We start from the raw sequence: 19,107 nt of genomic DNA, 5'->3' as shown, positions 1-19,107 counted from the left end.
CCCCCGAAACGGCAGTCAACTTGATTAGACTAATCAGAGGGATTAGCCGGAGGCAGCAGGAAGTGGGGGAGCAGTACGAGGCTGGACTGGAGATGAGGAGGGGAAACGATGAAGATGAATCGGGGGGGGGGAGGTTTCCCTCTGGGCCCGACTGCAATTCATCTCGTCCTCCTCATCTTTTTAAAAGCCAGGTCAGGGAGCTGACGGAGAGGCCGGTCACTAGGACGTTTGCTGGCATTATGATGGACTGTAAGTGTGCGGCCCTGACACTTAGGATTCAGCACCATATGGGTTTTTGAAGGCCGATACTGATATTTTTGGACTGAGGCTTCCGATTCTGTTTGTGCCCCTGTTAAATATCTTAAAGTTTGTCCTTGACGGCACATTAGTGTGATTATTCTGATCATAGGTTTCACTCTCATCGCTGTCATCTCCCTATGTGCAGTGTAGACAGTAGGGATGGGATTATATGCTACGATACGATGTGATACGATTCAATACAATACGATACGATTCGATACAATATGATACGATACAATATGATACGATACGATACGATACGATACAATATGATACGATGCGATACGATACGATACAATACGATGCGATACAATATGATATGATACGATACAATATGATACGATACGATACAATACGATACGATACGATACGATACAATACGATAGGATACGATGGTGGTCGCGATTCGATACGATGTAATAAATACATTTTAGTGACAACAGTGTCTGACTGTGCAGAATTAGGTCTATTTCTGAATCACAAATCTTTCTAGCGATGGCATTGGCTGCTAGAATGTAAACAACTATATAAAAATGTCATTATAAAGTGCAAATAATATAATTTGGATGGAGAGCTTGTGAAACTGTGATGGGCAAGCTATAATTACTACAGCAGAATCTCACAACATCTTGTGGCACTTGTACGTTACTACAAACTACAGTTACATTATATAACAGGCACCAGGAGTTTACCGGTATCCACTGTTGTTTTTTCCTTTGATTTTTTCCCCAGCCTGTATTTGTTCGTGTCGACCACGGCCCCGGCCATTATCGGAGACCTGGCTTTTAATTGACTACCGGGCACTATTAGAGGAAATACGGTATTGAATTTCAATATATCGTCCCATCCCTAGCAGACAGTTATACAATTCAATACTAAATCAGCAACTTCTCGCATTCCCTGGGAAAGATCTTCTCAAATAAGGGCTCAATATGTGCCCATTCCATCCATGACATGAAGCCGTTTGCAAACTGCTCTCCATGAAGCATTTGTGGGTTAGCGCATCATCACTCTTTTAACATCTGAATCGGGCTTCCGCATTGATGCTTCACCCTGGATCATGGCACAAGGGATCCTGCTACATCCTGCGTGTTGGCAAATGTAAAATGTCACAGACAAAGAGTTTCCGAAACAGAAGAGGCTTTCTGTTTTTCACAAAAAAAAAAAAAGGCTCTCTGCGAGACACGAGGAAGACAAATTCATCCGGAGTTGCGTGTCACAGGGGCCTCTGCTGGCTGCCTGCTTTCTCCCCGGGGATAAAGCTTCAGATCTGGGCGAGGGGAGTTGACAGGAGGTGGGCGGCTGGGAAGACGCTGACAGCGGCGGATCAAAGAGCGTGGCAGGTGACGGGGACGTCACGCCGCCGACTTGACAAAACAGCAGGGTGCCTTTTTCACCCAGATGAACAGCACCGGGGCTAAAACATAGATGAGCGCCAGGCGGGAGGACCCTGCCCTCTGCTCGCACCGCGCGCTTTGATGGAAAAAAAAAAAAATGAGAAGAAGCTCCCAGGGAAGAAAACACAGGAATAAAAGCTCATGTATAATGGTGCTGTAGCCTTTAAGAGCCAAATTCAGGTCAGTGAGTCAGGGGTGAGATGCTTCACTCCTTTGCATCTGAATGCTACTGAACTACATTGCCCCCTCTGTATATCAAACTATACCAAGGAAGTCAAGGCTGTATTATTGTGAAAATGTAACTTTAACTATCAGTCTTCATGCCTTAGCTGCAGTTAAGATAACTCCCATAATCCTTGTCTCCTATGTAAGTGAATGTAGATTGCACACTTCTAGGTTCTTATCATACGCCGTTATATATAGCTAAATCTTTTTATGACGGTTAAACAACACATATACTGACATTTTACAATAAATTACATGGTTGAATAAGCAGTACCTCTATGTATGTAATATTCTATTCACTGACTTACTTGACTTAAACCCTTTGCTCCATATATTCTATTCACAGTCACATTTAAATAAACTCATAATTAATTAGGTCTATATGTCATTTCAGCAGATTGTAGTTTTAGTCAGGCAGAGCTACTCTGGAGGCTGAAATAATCTCATTGGTTCAAGTAAATCTCAGTGGGCGGAGCCAAATACAATTTTAATTAAAAGTATAAATGGCAATGCCAGTTAGTAACAAGAGCATTAGCCTTCATAATATTAGCTTCCTCCTCTCTTCTTGCCTTAAAAACTGTGGTTCTTTGGCCCCGCCCACTGAGGTTTAACTCAACCAATGAGATTATTTCTGCCTCCAGAGCAGCTCTGCCTCCGACAAATATACTAAATACATATACTAAAACTCTAACATTGGCATGAATGCAATGTGGTACTGTACAGGATCTGTACATTTTCAATGACAGGATAAGTGTTTAAACCGACTCACCTGCACACTTGGTCCTGCTGGTCAGCGGGGGTCCGGGCGCCCCGGTGCCCCCCTCCCCGGGGCGGGTAAGCAGGACACTGATGCGGTACTCCGTGTCCGGCTCCAGATGCCAAACCTTGTAGGTAAGCGAGCCCACACCGTGAGTCTCCGTCCAGGGCGACTGGCTGGCCCGGTACTGGATCTCCCGGCGGATGACCGGCCCATCCCCCACGATGGAGTTGGTGTTGAGCTGGATGATCAGGTAGGTAGGCCCTGCCCGCAGGAGCTGGGGGGGTGCGATAGGCGTGGGGGGCACTGCAGAAGGGGTCAGAGAGGGGGTGCAATGTATTTCTGACGAGATATACATACCACAAAGCAGGGATGGGACGATATATCGGAATTCAATATATCGCGATACAAAAATGCGACAATATCGTGGGGCAGAAAAATGAATGGTGATATTAGCTCCATTTTATTCTGCTGTAGTAATCACAAATGAGACACTTGACCATCACAGTTTCACAAGCTCTCCATCCAGATTATATAATTTTCACTTTGTAATGACATTTTTAAATTGTTGTTTACATTCTAGCAAGCCAATGACATCGCTAGAAAGATTTGTGTCTCAGAAATAAACAGAATTCTGCACATTCTTCTGACTTTGTTGTCATTGAACTTTTATTTATTACATCGTATCGTGGTCGTATTGAATCATGAACCCCATATCGTATCGAAGCATATCGTCCCATCCCTACCACAAAGCATAATGCAGTCCACTGTGTTCCACAATATGCACACGACTTCATAATGTTCCCCTTGTGATACTGTAGGTCATCAAAATGTATTATCAAATTAGAATAGATGAGTCAATTAGTTGCTTGTTTTGCCGTCGTTTATCAATGACAATGATAAAAAAAAACAACATTCAAATCTGAATGAATATCTGTCCTTGAACAAAACACAAATCAAGGACAATCAAAGAACGCCAAAACATTGCTGAACGGCACCGAGCTAAGTGAACAAAAGTCAAGGATTTCACCATTTTCATGTCTGGTTTTTTTTTTTCTTTTTTTTTTTCTTTGTTTTACAATTTCAATAACATTATTTCTGCTCTGCTAGAGCTTTGCCTCGTAAAAATCTTTTAATCACATCAGGACTGCTAGAGAGGCTCTTGAATGGAGCAAATTCTTAATTTTCACCCTAATGACGCTGAATAAGGGCTTATTTGCATGAATGATAGCATGACTAATTCCGTCCCCTCTCCATAAAAGAGCCCTGATGGATAATGTGACCCTTATCAACCCAGCAAAAATCTAATTAATTCTACAAATGTTGATGGCAGGGAAAAAAACATTTCTAGCTCTGTGTGTGTGTGTGTTTTGACTATATGGCAGATACATATAGCGAACACACCCGCCTACATAGGAAGCTCTGGAAAATGATTTATTGGGTATATGAGAGGTTACAGGAGAGTTGCCGAGAAACAGAATAATGGCCAAATAGGTGTGGGAGGGAGACAGAAGTTTAATGGCTGGTTAACACTGGATCCACGGCAATTTGTGTATTTGTGCATAATATTACATACAGTATATACCATATATGCATAAAAGTTCTTTGCTCCATGTGGGAGTGTGTGGATTTAAGGTTTGAGGTGAGAGAGAGAGGAAGAATAGGGACATCCGTGTGTGTGTATGTGTGTGTAGCTATTAGGCTCCAAGTATATGGTGAAAGCAGTTGTGTGTGTGCGTGTGTGCGTGTGTGTGTGTGTGTGCCGCTTCTTACGCAAGCAGATTTGCATACTGTATGTCTATGGGGATATCACTGAGGGAGTTACATACGGTCAGGGAGGACGTGGTATCATTGGATTTGCTTGTCTATGTGTGTGTGTCTGTGTGTGTCAACGTGCTCGTCCATTTGCTTCAGTGTACATACCGTGTGTGTGTGTGTGTGTGTGTGTGTGTGTGGGTATGACTTAAGTCACTTTCAGGGACACACACCAGACTTAAGACCAGTTGATTGGGGATGGCTTGTGGGTTAGGGTTAGGTTAAGGTTAAGGTTAGGTTAAGGTTAGGGTTAGGTTAAGGTTAGGTTAAGGTTAGGGTTAGGTTAAGGTTAGGGTTAGGGTTAGGTTAAGGTTAGGTTAAGGTTAGGGTTAGGGTTAGGGTTAGGTTTAGGCAAGTAGTGGTTATGGTTATGGTTAGGGTAAGTCTCCAGGAAATGAATGTAAGTCTATGTAAATACCCCAAAAGTGACATAACTAAGACTCTGTGTGTGTGCTACAGCAGCTCACGCCTTCCCCCGAACGCCCCACCACCCCACCACCCCACCCCCCGGCCGTACCTCTGACGATGAGTTCCCCGAAGTTGGACACGGCGGCGCCCCGGGGCGACAGGGTGATGCAGCGGTAGAGGTCCTGCTCGCCGCGCTGCGCCTCCACCTGGAACGTGGCCGCCAGCCGCTTGTGGCTCAGCCGGGACAGAGAGGACGTGTCCAGCAGCACGCCACTGCGCCGCTGACAGAGGGAGAGAGAGAAAAAAAACAAATTAAAAAAACAAAACAAAACACAGCCCTCACACACCTGATCATGTTTATCTCTGGAAAAAAAAACGTTAAGTGGGTTTGACATCGTCGGGATGTTTGAATCGGTTTAGCAGGAGAGAAAAAAAAGAACATAGGAAATTGGATGTACTGCTGCCTGGTAATACCCCCCCCCCCAGGTATAGATTATTGCTCGTTTTTTAAGTCGAGCTGCAGTATCAATACGGTCCCCCCCCAGGAGATTTTCAATTAGATTACTACTTCTTTTTCCCTTTCAACACTTTTGTTTGCATTCATCTATATGCATTTGGCTCTATATATATATATGCCGTTTGATTCTGTGTTTCCTTTAAGGGGGTAACAAATATCTTTCTATTTTACTTGATTTGATTCTTTTAACGCAATGTATTGATTTCCTTTTGAAAGGAAGAATCGAGGGAGGCCGACAAAAGGTCTTTTAAGTTGTGATTATCTTTGAAGAGGTAAGGCACACTTAATCGTATACCGGTTGACAATGTCACCAGTGTGAGAATAAAAATATCTTTCTATTTTACTTGATTTGATTCTTTTAATGCAATGCATTTTGCTTGTTCTTTTATATGAATTTTATCTTTTTATCTGTCTTTTATCTGCCTTCTATTGATGTAAAGCACTTTGAGCTGCATGTTGTGTATGAAAGGTGCTATACAAATAAAGGTTATTATTATATGCATCTCTATAGCCGGCTCTTGATTCCATGCATCAGTCGCATTGAAATTGTATCCACCCCTTTAACTTTAAACCTACCATCCTGCAGGCTTTTTTTTTTTTTTTTTTTTTCCCCACAACTTTGTTTATTGGAATTTTTACAAAATACAAAATGTGCAGTAGGTCATACAAAAATATAAATAGTATATAAGGCACAGTACACAGGTATGCATAAACTTACAACATCCATACACACCCACAGGCACTTGCGTGGATACCTACCTGAGAATATCATATATACATACAGTACTGTGCAAAAGTCTTAGGCAGATGTCAAAGAAATCCATAAAGAGAAGATGCTTTCAAAACTAATGAAATGAAAAGTTTCTGAATATCAAAAATTTACAATAAACAGCAGTCTACTGACACACTAATGCAGAAAACAAATAAACATCTAAGACTTCTAAGAAATTTATATAAAAAATCTAGGGTGCCTAAGACTTTTGCACAGTACTGTACATGCTCAACACTTGGGTACATATATGTACCCAAGTCGTATGTTTATAGAACAAACACAGCCTGCAGGCTTTTTAAAGTAAATAACTGATTGCATAAGCCAAGCCTGCCACCACTCCCCCTGTCTGGCAGCGGGCCCCGCATCATATCGTAATTAAGAGTTTGTGTGATAATAATGAATTCAGGATCGGGCCGAGAACAAACGCGTCCGCGTTAAAGATCTAAATAGTATCAGAGATAGTAGTCTGCAATTTGGGCCGGGAGACACCGGAGGAAATGTGATACTAATTGATTAAGAAACATTATGCTAACAATTTGTTTGGACTAGCTAAATAGGGGAACGAGTGGAGGAGAGCCTCTTCAGACTGGTCCAGAGAGGACCTCCGCAGCGCCGGGGAGATCAAAGAGAAGGCAGCAATTAGCACGCTCGCAGTGTTGACGATCAAACGGGCGCCCGACAACAAATGGAGAAACAGAAGGCAATAATGGTTTGTGATAAATCTCTATTTTCTGCCGTTACTTGTTGTTTTCACTCTTAATGAGAAAAGCGGGGAGGAGCTGGTTGAAAAGACGAGGCGGCGAGGCTTTCCGTCGCTAATTCTTCTGGCACAGCCGTCGAAAGTCAAGCGCATCACGGCCCTACAGCCCGATCACAAAGGACAAGCCACGTATTGTTTGTTTGTCTGCATCTTTGCATGTGAGTACGTGTCGACAGAAAACGACTGAATTCATAAAAAACGGCGATCTTCAAAGGCTTCGAATTGTGAAAAAAAAAAAAAAAAAAGAGGATATGAAATAAAAATCGGGGCGGAAACACACGGGATGGATCACCCAGTATAGCCAGATCTCATTTGCAAAGCGCCTTCTCCCCCGCTGCCGTCGTTTCAAAAGCACTTAGATGTGCAGGCTTCAAGGACAGAGGCAGAGTGGAGGCATTCAGAGATGGATTTTTGAAGACTAATATTAGCTCACATTCAAACGAGGAAAAAAAAAATCGGAAAATATTTGCACTTTTGTGCGTGATGGAGACGATTTTAGGGGGCTGGTAAACTAAAAGCCGCAATCAAAAGGCTACAAATGCCTAGGCGCGCGCTTAATCATCCTCCCAACAGTCAAATGATTAATTAAGAGAGACAAAATCAGTTGCAAACTTACTTCATTATTTAACAATATTAAATTATGATGACTGTGTCGGGCGGACAGGGTAATGGCTCCCGTTCCATTAAAGGACTACTACACATCATGAAGTCAGAGGAGGTGACTTTGGCCCTTCGTCATGGGCGTTGGGACATTTCGCACGGCATTATGGGAACTTTCTGATGTCAACAAAAAAAACACAATGAGCAGTACATACTATTACAATTCGGATGATTAGTTCTTTCCCCTGTATTAGAAGTAACCTAACCTTTTTCATACTTTTTTGCTGGCGGACCATTTTATCTGTGGACAGGATGATTGTTAACTAGTTTATTCGTGGCAACTATGAGACTCAATTGTAGGCTATCAAAGGTTCATGTAAACAGCTTGACCTGACTAAGAACTTAATGGGAGTATGGCCAGCAGCCATGCATGTACACACAACCACTGTAAGCTCAGCTAAAATGTAACTCTCTCTTACCCTTCGTATTGCTCTTTATTCCCCCCGGTCCCCGATCCCCTCCTTTCATCCAGGTGCTGAGACACTGTCTTGTCACGCCTCACTGTTCTACCCCCCCCCCAAAAAAAACAAAATAACACTCTCTCTCTCTCTCTATCTCGTCCTCACCTCCAGTAGGAAGGGTTCAGTCTCAGCAGTTTTGCCCGTGGCTACACACTGGAACGTGGCATTCTGCCCGGCGTTCACCTCCACGTCGCCCAGCCGAGAGAAATGAGGCACCTTGTCTGTGGAAGGAGGACACACACACACACGCACACGCACACGCACACACACGCGCACACACACACATGCACAGATACGCTGGTGAACTTCTTGCACATCTGGAGCTCAGCGTCAATGTCTGCATCTATTAAACACAGAGATGTGATGTGTAATTTATTCAAAGGTGTACAGTATGTGTACAAACACACTGTCAGGTACATGCATGCATATATGTCATGTATGCACACACACACACATGCACACACACATATCTATTTTAACAAGTCATTTAATCTTAAAAAAACAGCCATAAAATCTTATTTTTGTTAAAACAAGTGGAAGTTTCTGCCAGTGGGATGAGATAATCTCACAGATGCATATCAACCTGTAACCTTATTCTGCCTTGTTTCAATAGTAGAAAATTCCTAAAACAACCAAAGCTGCATTGGAACCAAGTGGAATTATCTCACCCCCCAAGCGCAGAATGTTTCACTTGTTTTAAGAAAATTGAGATTATAAAACTGAGTGTGAGACTAAAAGTCTTGTTAAGATGGACGTGTTTTTTTTCCAGCACGCTCACATATTCTCTTCAGTCTGACAGGGACAGACGCTCTTACACTTGCTAAGCTCAGAAACACTTCTTGTTTTTCTGCAGTATCAAATGCTGTACTCTCCAGGCATTATAAATCTTTTGAATCTCGAGTCGGAATATCTCTATCAAAGAAACACTAGTAAACGCTAGTAAATCCTTATTCTGTGCTTTTATCCCAGCATTCATGGCAGCTAAACAGGACCGCTCGTTATGATTGTCTGCTCTAATCCAACAGGATATATAATGGCTGATGCTGAGATGCAAAACAAGGCTCATTTCACCAAATGACTCCATTGAACACTGTTCTTTGCTTACACAAAGAAGTGCATAAGGGAAATGCCTGTGGAAATGTGTGTATTGGGTTTGTCAAACGAAGTACCCCCGCAGTCAGTCACACTACTCTTTGCCAACATCGTTTTATGTAGAATAGCTTCACAATACCAGCATTGTATTCACTGTATGAATGCGTGTTACGCTACATGGTAGCCTACGTAATGTAGTAGCAACACATCCGACTTGCCTTGTAACATGGTACACAGCGTATTGTCAGGTCTTTTCATAAAGCAATACACCAACTGTTAAGTGATGAAAACACAGACACCAATCATCCATATGTTAGCTCCATGCTAACACTTTAGCACACACTATGTTGAGTGATAGTAGGCTCCATGCTAACACTTTAGCATACACTATGTTGAGGGACAGTAGGCTCCATGCTAACACTTTAGCAACATGCTAGCACTAGTAGAGTATTATCTCAAAAGTAATAAAATGAGAACTTGTAGCAGTTCTAAAGCTAATGATAAGTAATTTTAAATGATACACTGCAACAAATCTCTATCTTAACAAGTAATGTTGTCTATTATTGAGTCCTAAAATCCTAATTTTCTTCAAACAAGTGAAAAATTCTGCCAATGGGGTGAGATAATTTCACTCGTTTCCGATGCTGTTTCACTTATTTCAGGAATTTTCTAGAAATTACTTGTTAAGATGGAGACTTTTTGCAGTGTATAGCTAAGCCTGTCAGTTTTATGTAGGAGATATACTGTATACAGGCCATATAATAAAAAACACTTCCATTACTGAAAGGTCAGTCTTCTTACTTTGAATAATGCCAGTGTGGCTACCTATCACTCAACACAGTGTATGCTAAAGTGTTAGCATGAAGCATCAGAACCAAGGATCTACCAGGGACAGAGATGATTTTGGTGTCTATGGTTTTTACTTAACAGGGAATGTGACTCAACATGCCAAAAAATCTGTATTTTTTTAAATGATGTGCAAGCTTGCTTTGAAAGCAGCTGGCTACAAACCGCCTACTCTGAAAACATTTCTTTCTCTGAACATTTTAAAGATACAGGACATGAAATTGATAAAAAAAATAATAAGTTCATTCAGTTTTACTTACAGTTTTTCTTTGTTAAATGTAATTATATACTGAATTTGAGCTGTTTACATGGTATGCCCATAATTAGTTTGCCTTTGCACTGTAAAAGGCCCAGCATGTGATTTGGCATCTATTATTCTGTATGATACTAAGTCCATCATTTCCTTTCTCTGAAGTGATCATTCACTAAATGATACTAAGAGACTAAATAAGGCAGTATATATGTAAGTACCATTTGTTTCCTCTCTAGTTTTTTAGTCTGATCAAAGGCTGGCATGCATCATTCTCTGCCTATTCTATTGATTTTGATTTCTGGTTCAGCTCCATTGCTATGCTGTTGTCGGGCCATTATAAGCTCTGTTCTGTTCTATGATGTCAAGTGGAGCAAAATCAAAGATGCTTTATGTAGGATTTTCTCATTAATATATCGCTCTGAAATTATGATATGTGCTACTGTCATGCTGGCAGAAATATCTAACTATTGCTAACAAGCAGCAACTCCAATGATCTAATTTGGGAGTTCCTGGGTTTAACTCCCCATAAAATCTAAGAAAATCTCTCTGGGAGAGTGTTACGCTTAAAAAAAAATGGGGATATTATGAAATATGTTAATCAAAAGCAGCTCACAGACTACAGCGCTAACTGTGATGAATGCTTTATCACTTTATTCCCTGATTTTCTTTTCAGTTACTTTAGATAGAAAAACTGTAAGACTGCTATCGGCCTAATGTTTTTGTTTTTGCATTTTGCTTACCTTGAAGAGTTCAGTGGGCCCTCTCAGCCCTTCTGCCTTTGTATTGGGACTAGAGTTTGACTAATATGGTGTTTTGAACTGCCACTAGCCTGTAAATTTAACCATTAACTAAAACTTTCTTTTCCCTTTATTCACATGGTGGCCATACTTGATTTAAAGAGATGAACAGAGCTAGAGGCCAAACTCACTTACTCAATAAGGCTACAACAACTAGATTTCAGGGAACAGCCATATTGATAATATAGGAAATAAAATAGAATACTGTGTCCTTTGCCCTAAATATCATAGTGAAGTATTCAGTAAAGGATGTGATCAGGACATGATCACATGAAGAAGTCATGCAGCTGTCATGAGTGCATGTCTGACTTCCACATGATATTAGAAGTTAGAGACAATCATGTAAGAATAGATTTTATGTTAGTGTGTATTGTAGAACTGGTTTTGAATAGTTTGTGCATATTACATTAGCCATATATTGATTTCTTAGAAAAGGATGAACAAAGCAACTATACATACCGAAGTATATAAAGAAACTGACATTTCTACCTTTTGTCAGAGTATATCCTGCAGCCTACTGAAGTGTATGTGCTTAAGGTTTTCTCTCCAGACTTGTCTGAATAAAGAATCCACAGAAGACTCTTCAACCTTTGCTCATTTGTTTTGACCCACAAGTGTGAGACTCATTTTTCCCCTACAATCCACATAATGTTAGCTAATGTTAGCAGTCAGCTAACATTGGCTAAGTAATAGGTCAAATTGTGTAAATTGATCGCCAACAATTAGTTTTTTAACAGTATAGTTTTAACTGGCTTGTAGCTGTACTAGTATGTTTGGCTTAGCTAGCAGAAAAACATAAAGTGATACTGCTACTAAAGATAATTGTTCACACAGGACCCTCACCTTCTGTACTAGTATGTTTGGCTTAGCTAGCAGAAAAACATAAAGTGATACTGCTACTAAAGATAATTGTTCGCACAGGACCCTCACCTTCTCTGACTGATTGGCAATGACAGCTAACACTAGCGCTTTTGCTCTCTTTACCTAAAACAGGAAAACTGGATTAAAGTTAGCTTCATATTGGAAATTGGCTTTTCAGTGGATATTCATTTTTCCACCTTCAATAATTTGCAAAGAAAACAAGTAAAACCATAGTGATGAATGTACTTGTAATTACTAGAGGAGGAAGAACAATTTACAACCACTGGTTTCAATGTCTGAAAGGATACATCCACAGAATAGCCAATACCAATATGAAGCTAACTTTACCTTGGTCACGTTCAGCTGAATGCAACAAGTTCACGCCCCTTCTCTGGGGATTGTCCAAACACATTGTCACCCTGTTGAAAAAAAAAAAAAACAGCCTAGACCAGAGAGTGTCTGAGTGGGCTGGTGGACACTGCTGGTCTTTTTCTGTCTATCTGTCTTAGCTGGGCAGAGATGGTTTGATGGCCTAGGCTGGGGTTTTTTTTCAGCTGGGAGAGGGAAAGTGTCTACAACAAATAAATAAATGACAACACTTCATCACAAAATATCTCCTAGAATGCACTGAACATCGCAGACTGATGATATTTATCATCAGTCTATCATCAATCTATCATCAGTCTATCATTTATTTACTGAGGATTATCCGAGGAGGGTGGAATTCTCCTTTAACAAGAATTCGGCAAATTTGGGAGATATATAACATGAAGCAGCAGACTGCTGGGATAAACTACAACAACCACGGATGTTCCCTTCAATCCAGCAGCTGTTGCCTTTGATCTGGACCTTCTCCACCTCTGCTCATCTCTCCACGACATCAAAGGATCATTTCGGCGTGTACTTTAAATGTTTTGTCCAAAGACCAGTCGGGTTTGCCTCAAGTTGCAGGTTTCATTACAGGTTTTACAGACTGTTGACTAAAATCCACCCACGCTACACTGGAATGATTTTTCTGGTCAGACATCGGCTATAAAATAATAATCATAAAAACATATTGACTGGCTGTGGTCAGGGAAGAACCTCTTGTTATATCAGAGGTGGACAACACTTACTGGCTGATATCTTATTTTCCATAAAAAGTAAACATCAGCCTGATGTATCGGCAAATCAGCCTAACACTAATGGGGACATGGTGCGGTTCTGCTGCTAGGATGAATCGTGCGGTGACTCGTTTCCATCGGGACCGACGGGACAGACAGGATTTAATTCTGATGTTAACCTGCACAGAGAGACAAGCCAGCACATCTGTCCACAAAACCCATACCTTTATGCTACGTTGCCATGGCAACAGACATCTGGCAGAGCATGGTTGATAGAATTGGCATCTCGCATTTTACCCATCTCTCGTTTGTCTCTTTTCCCTCCTCCCTTTCTCCCTCCAGTCCTTTTCATGCTCAATCTTTCCAATAAGTAGTGAAAGGCTTCTGCTGTAACTGATTTCCACAGGTGTCTTTCCTCCCACAAAGCCTGAATCATTTCAAATGTATAAACCATGTATATAAAATATACCAATTAAAAGCAGCACTACCATTGTTCTGGTGCCTACTGGGGTATTTTGTGTGGAGAAAATTGCAAAATTGTCTGTACTTACTATTAAGTCGACTATTTAGAATTCTACAAATGCAGGCTTTTAAAGCCCAGTTATTTAGGAAAAGCCATGGGAGGTCATTGCACTTACAATGAAATTTAAATTTATTCTTAAAAACACCCAGTGGTGTGGCCGGTCTAGTCTTAATTAATGCAGCAAAACATAAATTGAGGCAAGCTATTCCGAGTCTCAAATGTATTCCATCTGATTGAGATGGAGGTGGTTATTTAAATTAGTAATACCTCCTCTTATTCAGAGGCTCTTCCTACTTCAATAAAGACTCCTTTTGACTGACATGTGTTTAGAATGGAAACATGGACCCCAGAGGAAACGACACAAAATGTCAAGCGAGTTGGAATGCGAACAGAATAGACTTTGATTTGCATCTTTCCTGGGGGTTCAAACCATTACTCTTGCTGCCTGTGGGGAAATTTGTGCCAGCTTAGTCATGTTTACCTACGTGTGTGTGTGTGTGTGTGTGTGTGTGTGTGAATTTGTCTGCGTTTAAGGGTCGGTGAGGGCATGTTGGAGTACAAAAGGATACGTGATCATGCACACGTATGCATTTATCTGTACTTAGGATTCGCTTGTGTCAAATGAGTGTGTATATGTGTGAATGAGTGCGTGTCAGTGTGTGTGTGTGTGTGTGTGTGTGTGTGTGTGTGTGTGTGTTGTGCTTCTCGTGTTATGCGGGAACACACAGCGGCCCCTGGCAGGGACACGGTCTCCTAATGGGAGCGCTGATTATTTAATGGGGATGGTGGGGGTCCGAGCGTCGCCATCTGCACCGGGGCCAAACCCAGCCTCAGTCGCATGCGGGGGGGGGCCATGGCAACGGCGCTACCCGGCAACCCATCCCAAATCACCATAGAAACGCGCGCCGCTCCGCTGAGGACGGGGTGACAGAGGGTAAGTGGTAAAACTTAGACATGAGCTCGGGTAAAAAAAAAGAAGAAGAAGCCAAGCTGGTTTTAGAGCGGCTTCTGTCTCTTTCCCAATGAGGATTCAATGATTTATAACTTGAGGTCTGCCGGATTTTTTAGCAGAGCCAGAAAAAGATATCTGAATTTCATGAGCCCATAAACGCCCCACATTATCATTCATTAACATTTTCCCACATTTATGCGGCTAAAAAACAATGTTACCCCTCTCAAAGAACGCCAGTGTATCTCTAAACGAATCACGTAGCTCCGAATCGATGACAGAATTGGGTGTTTGAAAAGCAAATATCGATACCAATATTTTTGGATCGAATCGGCTGATAGAAATTTGACAAATTTTTATGGCAAAAATGTTAAAGGAATAGTTCACCCAAAAATTAAAGTTCTGTCATCACCTCCTCACCCTCATGCCAGTTGAAACACAGGTGAAGTTTGTCCATATAACACACAGGGAGGTTGCCAGCACAACTCCATAGCAGCCTTCTCCAAAACAACTGAAGTCAGTGGGGACCAGTTCTTCAGAGTTCCAAAAAGACCTACAGTATATTTACACCATCATTTAGTGCAAATCTGAACTACAGCTGATTGATTTGCAACAAATAATGGTGTATAGGTCGTTCTATTCACAGTGTGATTGTTTGGCTGTTTTTGTTGTGGAACTCTAAAGAACAGGTCCCCATTGACTTCAGTTGTTTTGGAGAAGGCTGCTACCAAGTTGTGCTGGCAACCTCCCTGTGTGTTATATGGACTAACAAATTTCACCTGTGTTTCATTTTGGCATGAGGGTGAGTAGATGATGACAGAATTTTCATTTTTGGGTGAACTATTCCTTTAAGTAAATTGCCAGGATTCAGTGTTTCCCCCCTGAATTTCATTTCTAGCAGGGTGGAAAAGCCTTTCAAACAGCAAAATTTTGCATTAGAATCAGTTCAGGTTAAGTTCTTCCCATAGACAACCAGTGTAGTATCGATCAATTCTACAGTAAATATGTAATCAAACAAACTGCATCATATCAGAGATGGACGACAGTCATGACACTGACTGGCCGGTATCTGATTCTTAATAAAAGGCAAGTATCGACGGATACATCAGTCTCGCCCTACTAATGATCGTGGCTCATTGCGGTTCCCTGTCCCGGGAAGTCGGCGGGGGGTCGGCGCTACAGTGCTCACGGTGACCTCCATCTCCAGTCGCTGCTCCCGGATCAGATTGAGCTTTGTGTGCCTGCGGTCCTGCGGCGCTAATAAGCTCGGCGGCCGAAGAAAGAGATCTGGCACCGGCGGATACAAGCTTCACGCGGAGCACGTGGGTGGGACTCCGGGGGGTGGGGGTGGGGGTGGGGGTGGGGGTGGGGGGGGGTGTAATGGCGAAATCTCTCAGAACATACTGCAACACTACGGACACTCACGGAGCCTCAACCCCCTTAGAGAGAGAAAAAAAAAAAAAAAGGACTCGGGAGAGGTGGATCATCCTTTTCTGCCCCCCCCCCGTAACATCACATTAGCTTTTGAAAGCGCCCATCGGAGCCATCGGAGGAAAAGGTCAGGGCGTTTCGGCGAGGACAAAAGAGAAGCTCCCCCGCTGCGTTATTGCGGCTCGGACAGGTAGCGGAGATACGCGCTCCTCGGTCGCTCCCCGTCAGCGAGATTGCCTCTTAGTCCTTCGATCGGCCTCCGGGAGAGTGTCGGGCTTCTCGTTCCCGGGGCTTCTCGCCGCTCCCGCCCGCCTCTTTCCCCTATAGGCTCGGGTAAAGGTCGGTAGGTGTGGGCGGGGGGGGGGGGGGGGGGGGGCGGGGGGGGGGGGGGGGGGGGGCGGGGGGGGGGGGGGGGGGCGGAGAGTACGGGTACTTACAGCAGGGGTAGTTGAGCAGCAGAATGTCGTCCAGGGCGACGTAGCCCTGTCGGTCTTCGGAGACGGTGGCTTCGAAGACGACCTGTGGAGAAAATGGACAAATTAGACGACTAGAGGCCCTTATCGCTTGAGTGGCAAATCGAATGAGAGAGGAGAGGACGAGCGGTTGGAGTCGGCGGGTCTCAATCATCTAGCCGCCAGCCGTTACTGCTCAACTTTTCTCAAAGGTCAGCCCAGAACAACGGAGAGTGCACAGATGTTTCATGAATTCCATGCAATCAGAAGTTTAAAGGAAACTCTTAAAAGGAAGAGTTCACCCAAAAATGGAAATTCTGTCATCATCTACTCACCCTCATGCCAAACGAAACACAGGTGAAATGTGTTAGTCCATATAACACACAGGGAGGTTGCCAGCACAACTCCATAGCAGCCTTCTCCAAAACAACTGAAGTCAATGGGGACCTGTTCTTTAGAGTTCCAAAACAAAAACAGCCAAACAATCACACTGTGAATAGAAAGACCTATACACCATGATTTGTTGCAAATCAATCAGCTGTAGTTAAGATTTGCACTAAATGATGGTGTAAATATACTGTAGGTCTTTTTGGAACTCTGAAGAACTGGTCCCCACTGACTTCAGTTGTTTTGGAGAAGGCTGCTATGGAGTTGTGCTGGCAGCCTCCCTGTGTGTTATATGGACAAACTTCACCTGTGTTTCAACTGGCATGAGGGTGAGTAGATGATGACAGAATTTTCATTTTTGGGTGAGCTATTCCTTTAAGAGCAATTGCCGATGTACCTTGCATTTCTGGGCCAATTTTGTTGTTTGGTGTTTTTCTTATTATCGTGGATAAATGGCCAAACCTGACATCGCATCAAGACATTTCCAGCAGCTACAATTTTGAGTTTGATAGCAGAAAATGTTTCAGCAATCTAAAACCTCAGCGGTAAATGTCAAATTTTGGTGTCAGTCCCTCAGAATCAAAGAGCGAGGGCTTCTTTCTAGAGCCTCAATAGACCAGAATACAATGAAGTCACAAGACATGATGTGTTTTAAATAAGGGGAGCGACTGCGATCATAGACACGTCCCAATGTTCACGAACTACTTTTCTTGTTAGCTATATTTCTATGCCCAGACGCCCACCTTTGATTGAAGGCAACAAGTTGGCGCCCCCTTCTCTGGGGGGTTTTCAAAAGGCATTCTGGGAAATGTAGGAAATCACTAACTGAAGTAGAAGTCGCCAAGACAGGCTGAGGGAAAGTGGGTACACCAAAAAAGTCAATTGGAACACTTCATGACAAAATAATGCACTGGACTGCACTGAACATTATAGATTGATGATATATAACAGTGGAGGAGTATCCGAGGGTGGATTTTGCCTTAGTCGCCTGATGTAAAAGAAAGAAAATGTAATTTCCTTAATATTTTATATACATTATTCAGATGCAGATGAATATCAGCCACGCAAATATGTCCGTTGATGGACCATGGGACACCAAAACTCTCCACTGAAACCAATACTACTACTATTACTACTACTACTACTATTCTGAACATTTCTGAAGTGACCCTAAATCATCTCAAGTGTGAATATTACACATCACCTGAAAGAAATATTATATGAAATATGAAATATTACACATCTACTGTCTTCTACCCATGAGTGCACACTTGACCACTTGTCTCTGTCAAGGACTCTGTGCAATAATTCTACTGGACTTTGTGCAATAATCCTCAAGGACTATGTGGTACTTTTTATTGGCACCTTTTATTCATTTATTTATTTATATGACTAATCTATAGTTATATGTTAATACAGATTGTGTGAGCTACTGCAGTGGTTCTCAACGTGGGATCCGGGGACCACCAGGGGTCCTTGAGGGGGTTCCAGGGGGTCCCCAGAAAATGTATGAATTGTTAAACTTCACCATTATTTCATTCACAAGACGTTAACACAATTAGAGAATGTAGAAGAATGACTGTTTTGATCATAGCTTCACTGTTATCTCTCTACGTACAATACAGATAGTCATGGAATTCTGGACAAAATCATATCTAACAATACAAATATTCTCAGATTTGGGTCTGAGAGACAAAGTCTCATCAAATGCGGGTCCGCGGCCCTAATGTGGACTAAATTAGGGGTCCTTGATATGAAAAAGGTTGAGAATCACTGAGCTACTGGACGCCTGAATTAGTCTTTTTTTTATTAAATCAACTTTCTTTAATGAATATAACTCCTCAGTTTCATCAACATAAATACATGTAGGCTAATCCAATAAGGGCATAAAATAATGATGAAATAATAATCGCGCCCTTGGGCTTATAGCAACATTATGCTACAACAGAAATGGCAATAAACAATGAAAATGACTTTTGCACTTAAACCAAATATGTTAAAACAAAAGATATATTCACAATTTTTCAAGTCTGTCTTAATAGTCAGGTACCCATATGTAGATTTACGGCATACGCACCCAACAAAACAAAGAGAATATGTGGAAACATCTGGAAAAGTGGAATTTCAGCCAGAAGATATTAATATATAGGAATAGCCAAAGATCCTTGACTTTGACACAAAATCAGAACATTTCAAATTAAAGTCTGAACAGTCCGGTGACTAGAAGTTCGGTGTGACCGACACTCACTCGTGCACAGGACGGGGGCTGTAACCTAGGTAACAATACTATAATATTAGTGTAGCCTAATCTTTATCTGCAACTGTGCAGAAATACGGTATA

At 42.1% G+C, this 19,107-nt stretch overlaps 1 protein-coding gene across 1 annotated transcript in view; it reads right to left on the bottom strand.

The window, feature by feature from the left end:
- Positions 1-16,720, bottom strand: part of LOC139667819 (receptor-type tyrosine-protein phosphatase U-like) — a 66,729-nt gene extending 50,009 nt beyond the window's left edge. Inside the window, exons 1-5 of the mRNA XM_071547294.1 lie at positions 16,715-16,720; positions 16,365-16,446; positions 8,178-8,293; positions 5,012-5,183; positions 2,692-2,985 (exon numbers count right to left, since the gene is read on the bottom strand). Coding sequence (XP_071403395.1) covers positions 2,692-2,985; positions 5,012-5,183; positions 8,178-8,293; positions 16,365-16,446; positions 16,715-16,720 — 670 coding nt within the window. The remainder of the gene's footprint in view (positions 1-2,691; positions 2,986-5,011; positions 5,184-8,177; positions 8,294-16,364; positions 16,447-16,714) is intronic.
- Between the last annotated feature and the right edge of the window lie 2,387 nt (positions 16,721-19,107).

This window comes from Centroberyx affinis, unplaced genomic scaffold (genome assembly GCF_046629955.1).
Source record: "Centroberyx affinis isolate AG114_WGS23_722 - 3 ecotype Tasmania unplaced genomic scaffold, CSIRO-AGI_Caff_v1 ptg005782l_1, whole genome shotgun sequence".
Lineage (NCBI taxonomy): Eukaryota > Metazoa > Chordata > Actinopteri > Beryciformes > Berycidae > Centroberyx > Centroberyx affinis.
Note: the sequence above shows the minus strand (reverse complement) of the source record. Positions and strands in the feature narration are given on the sequence as shown.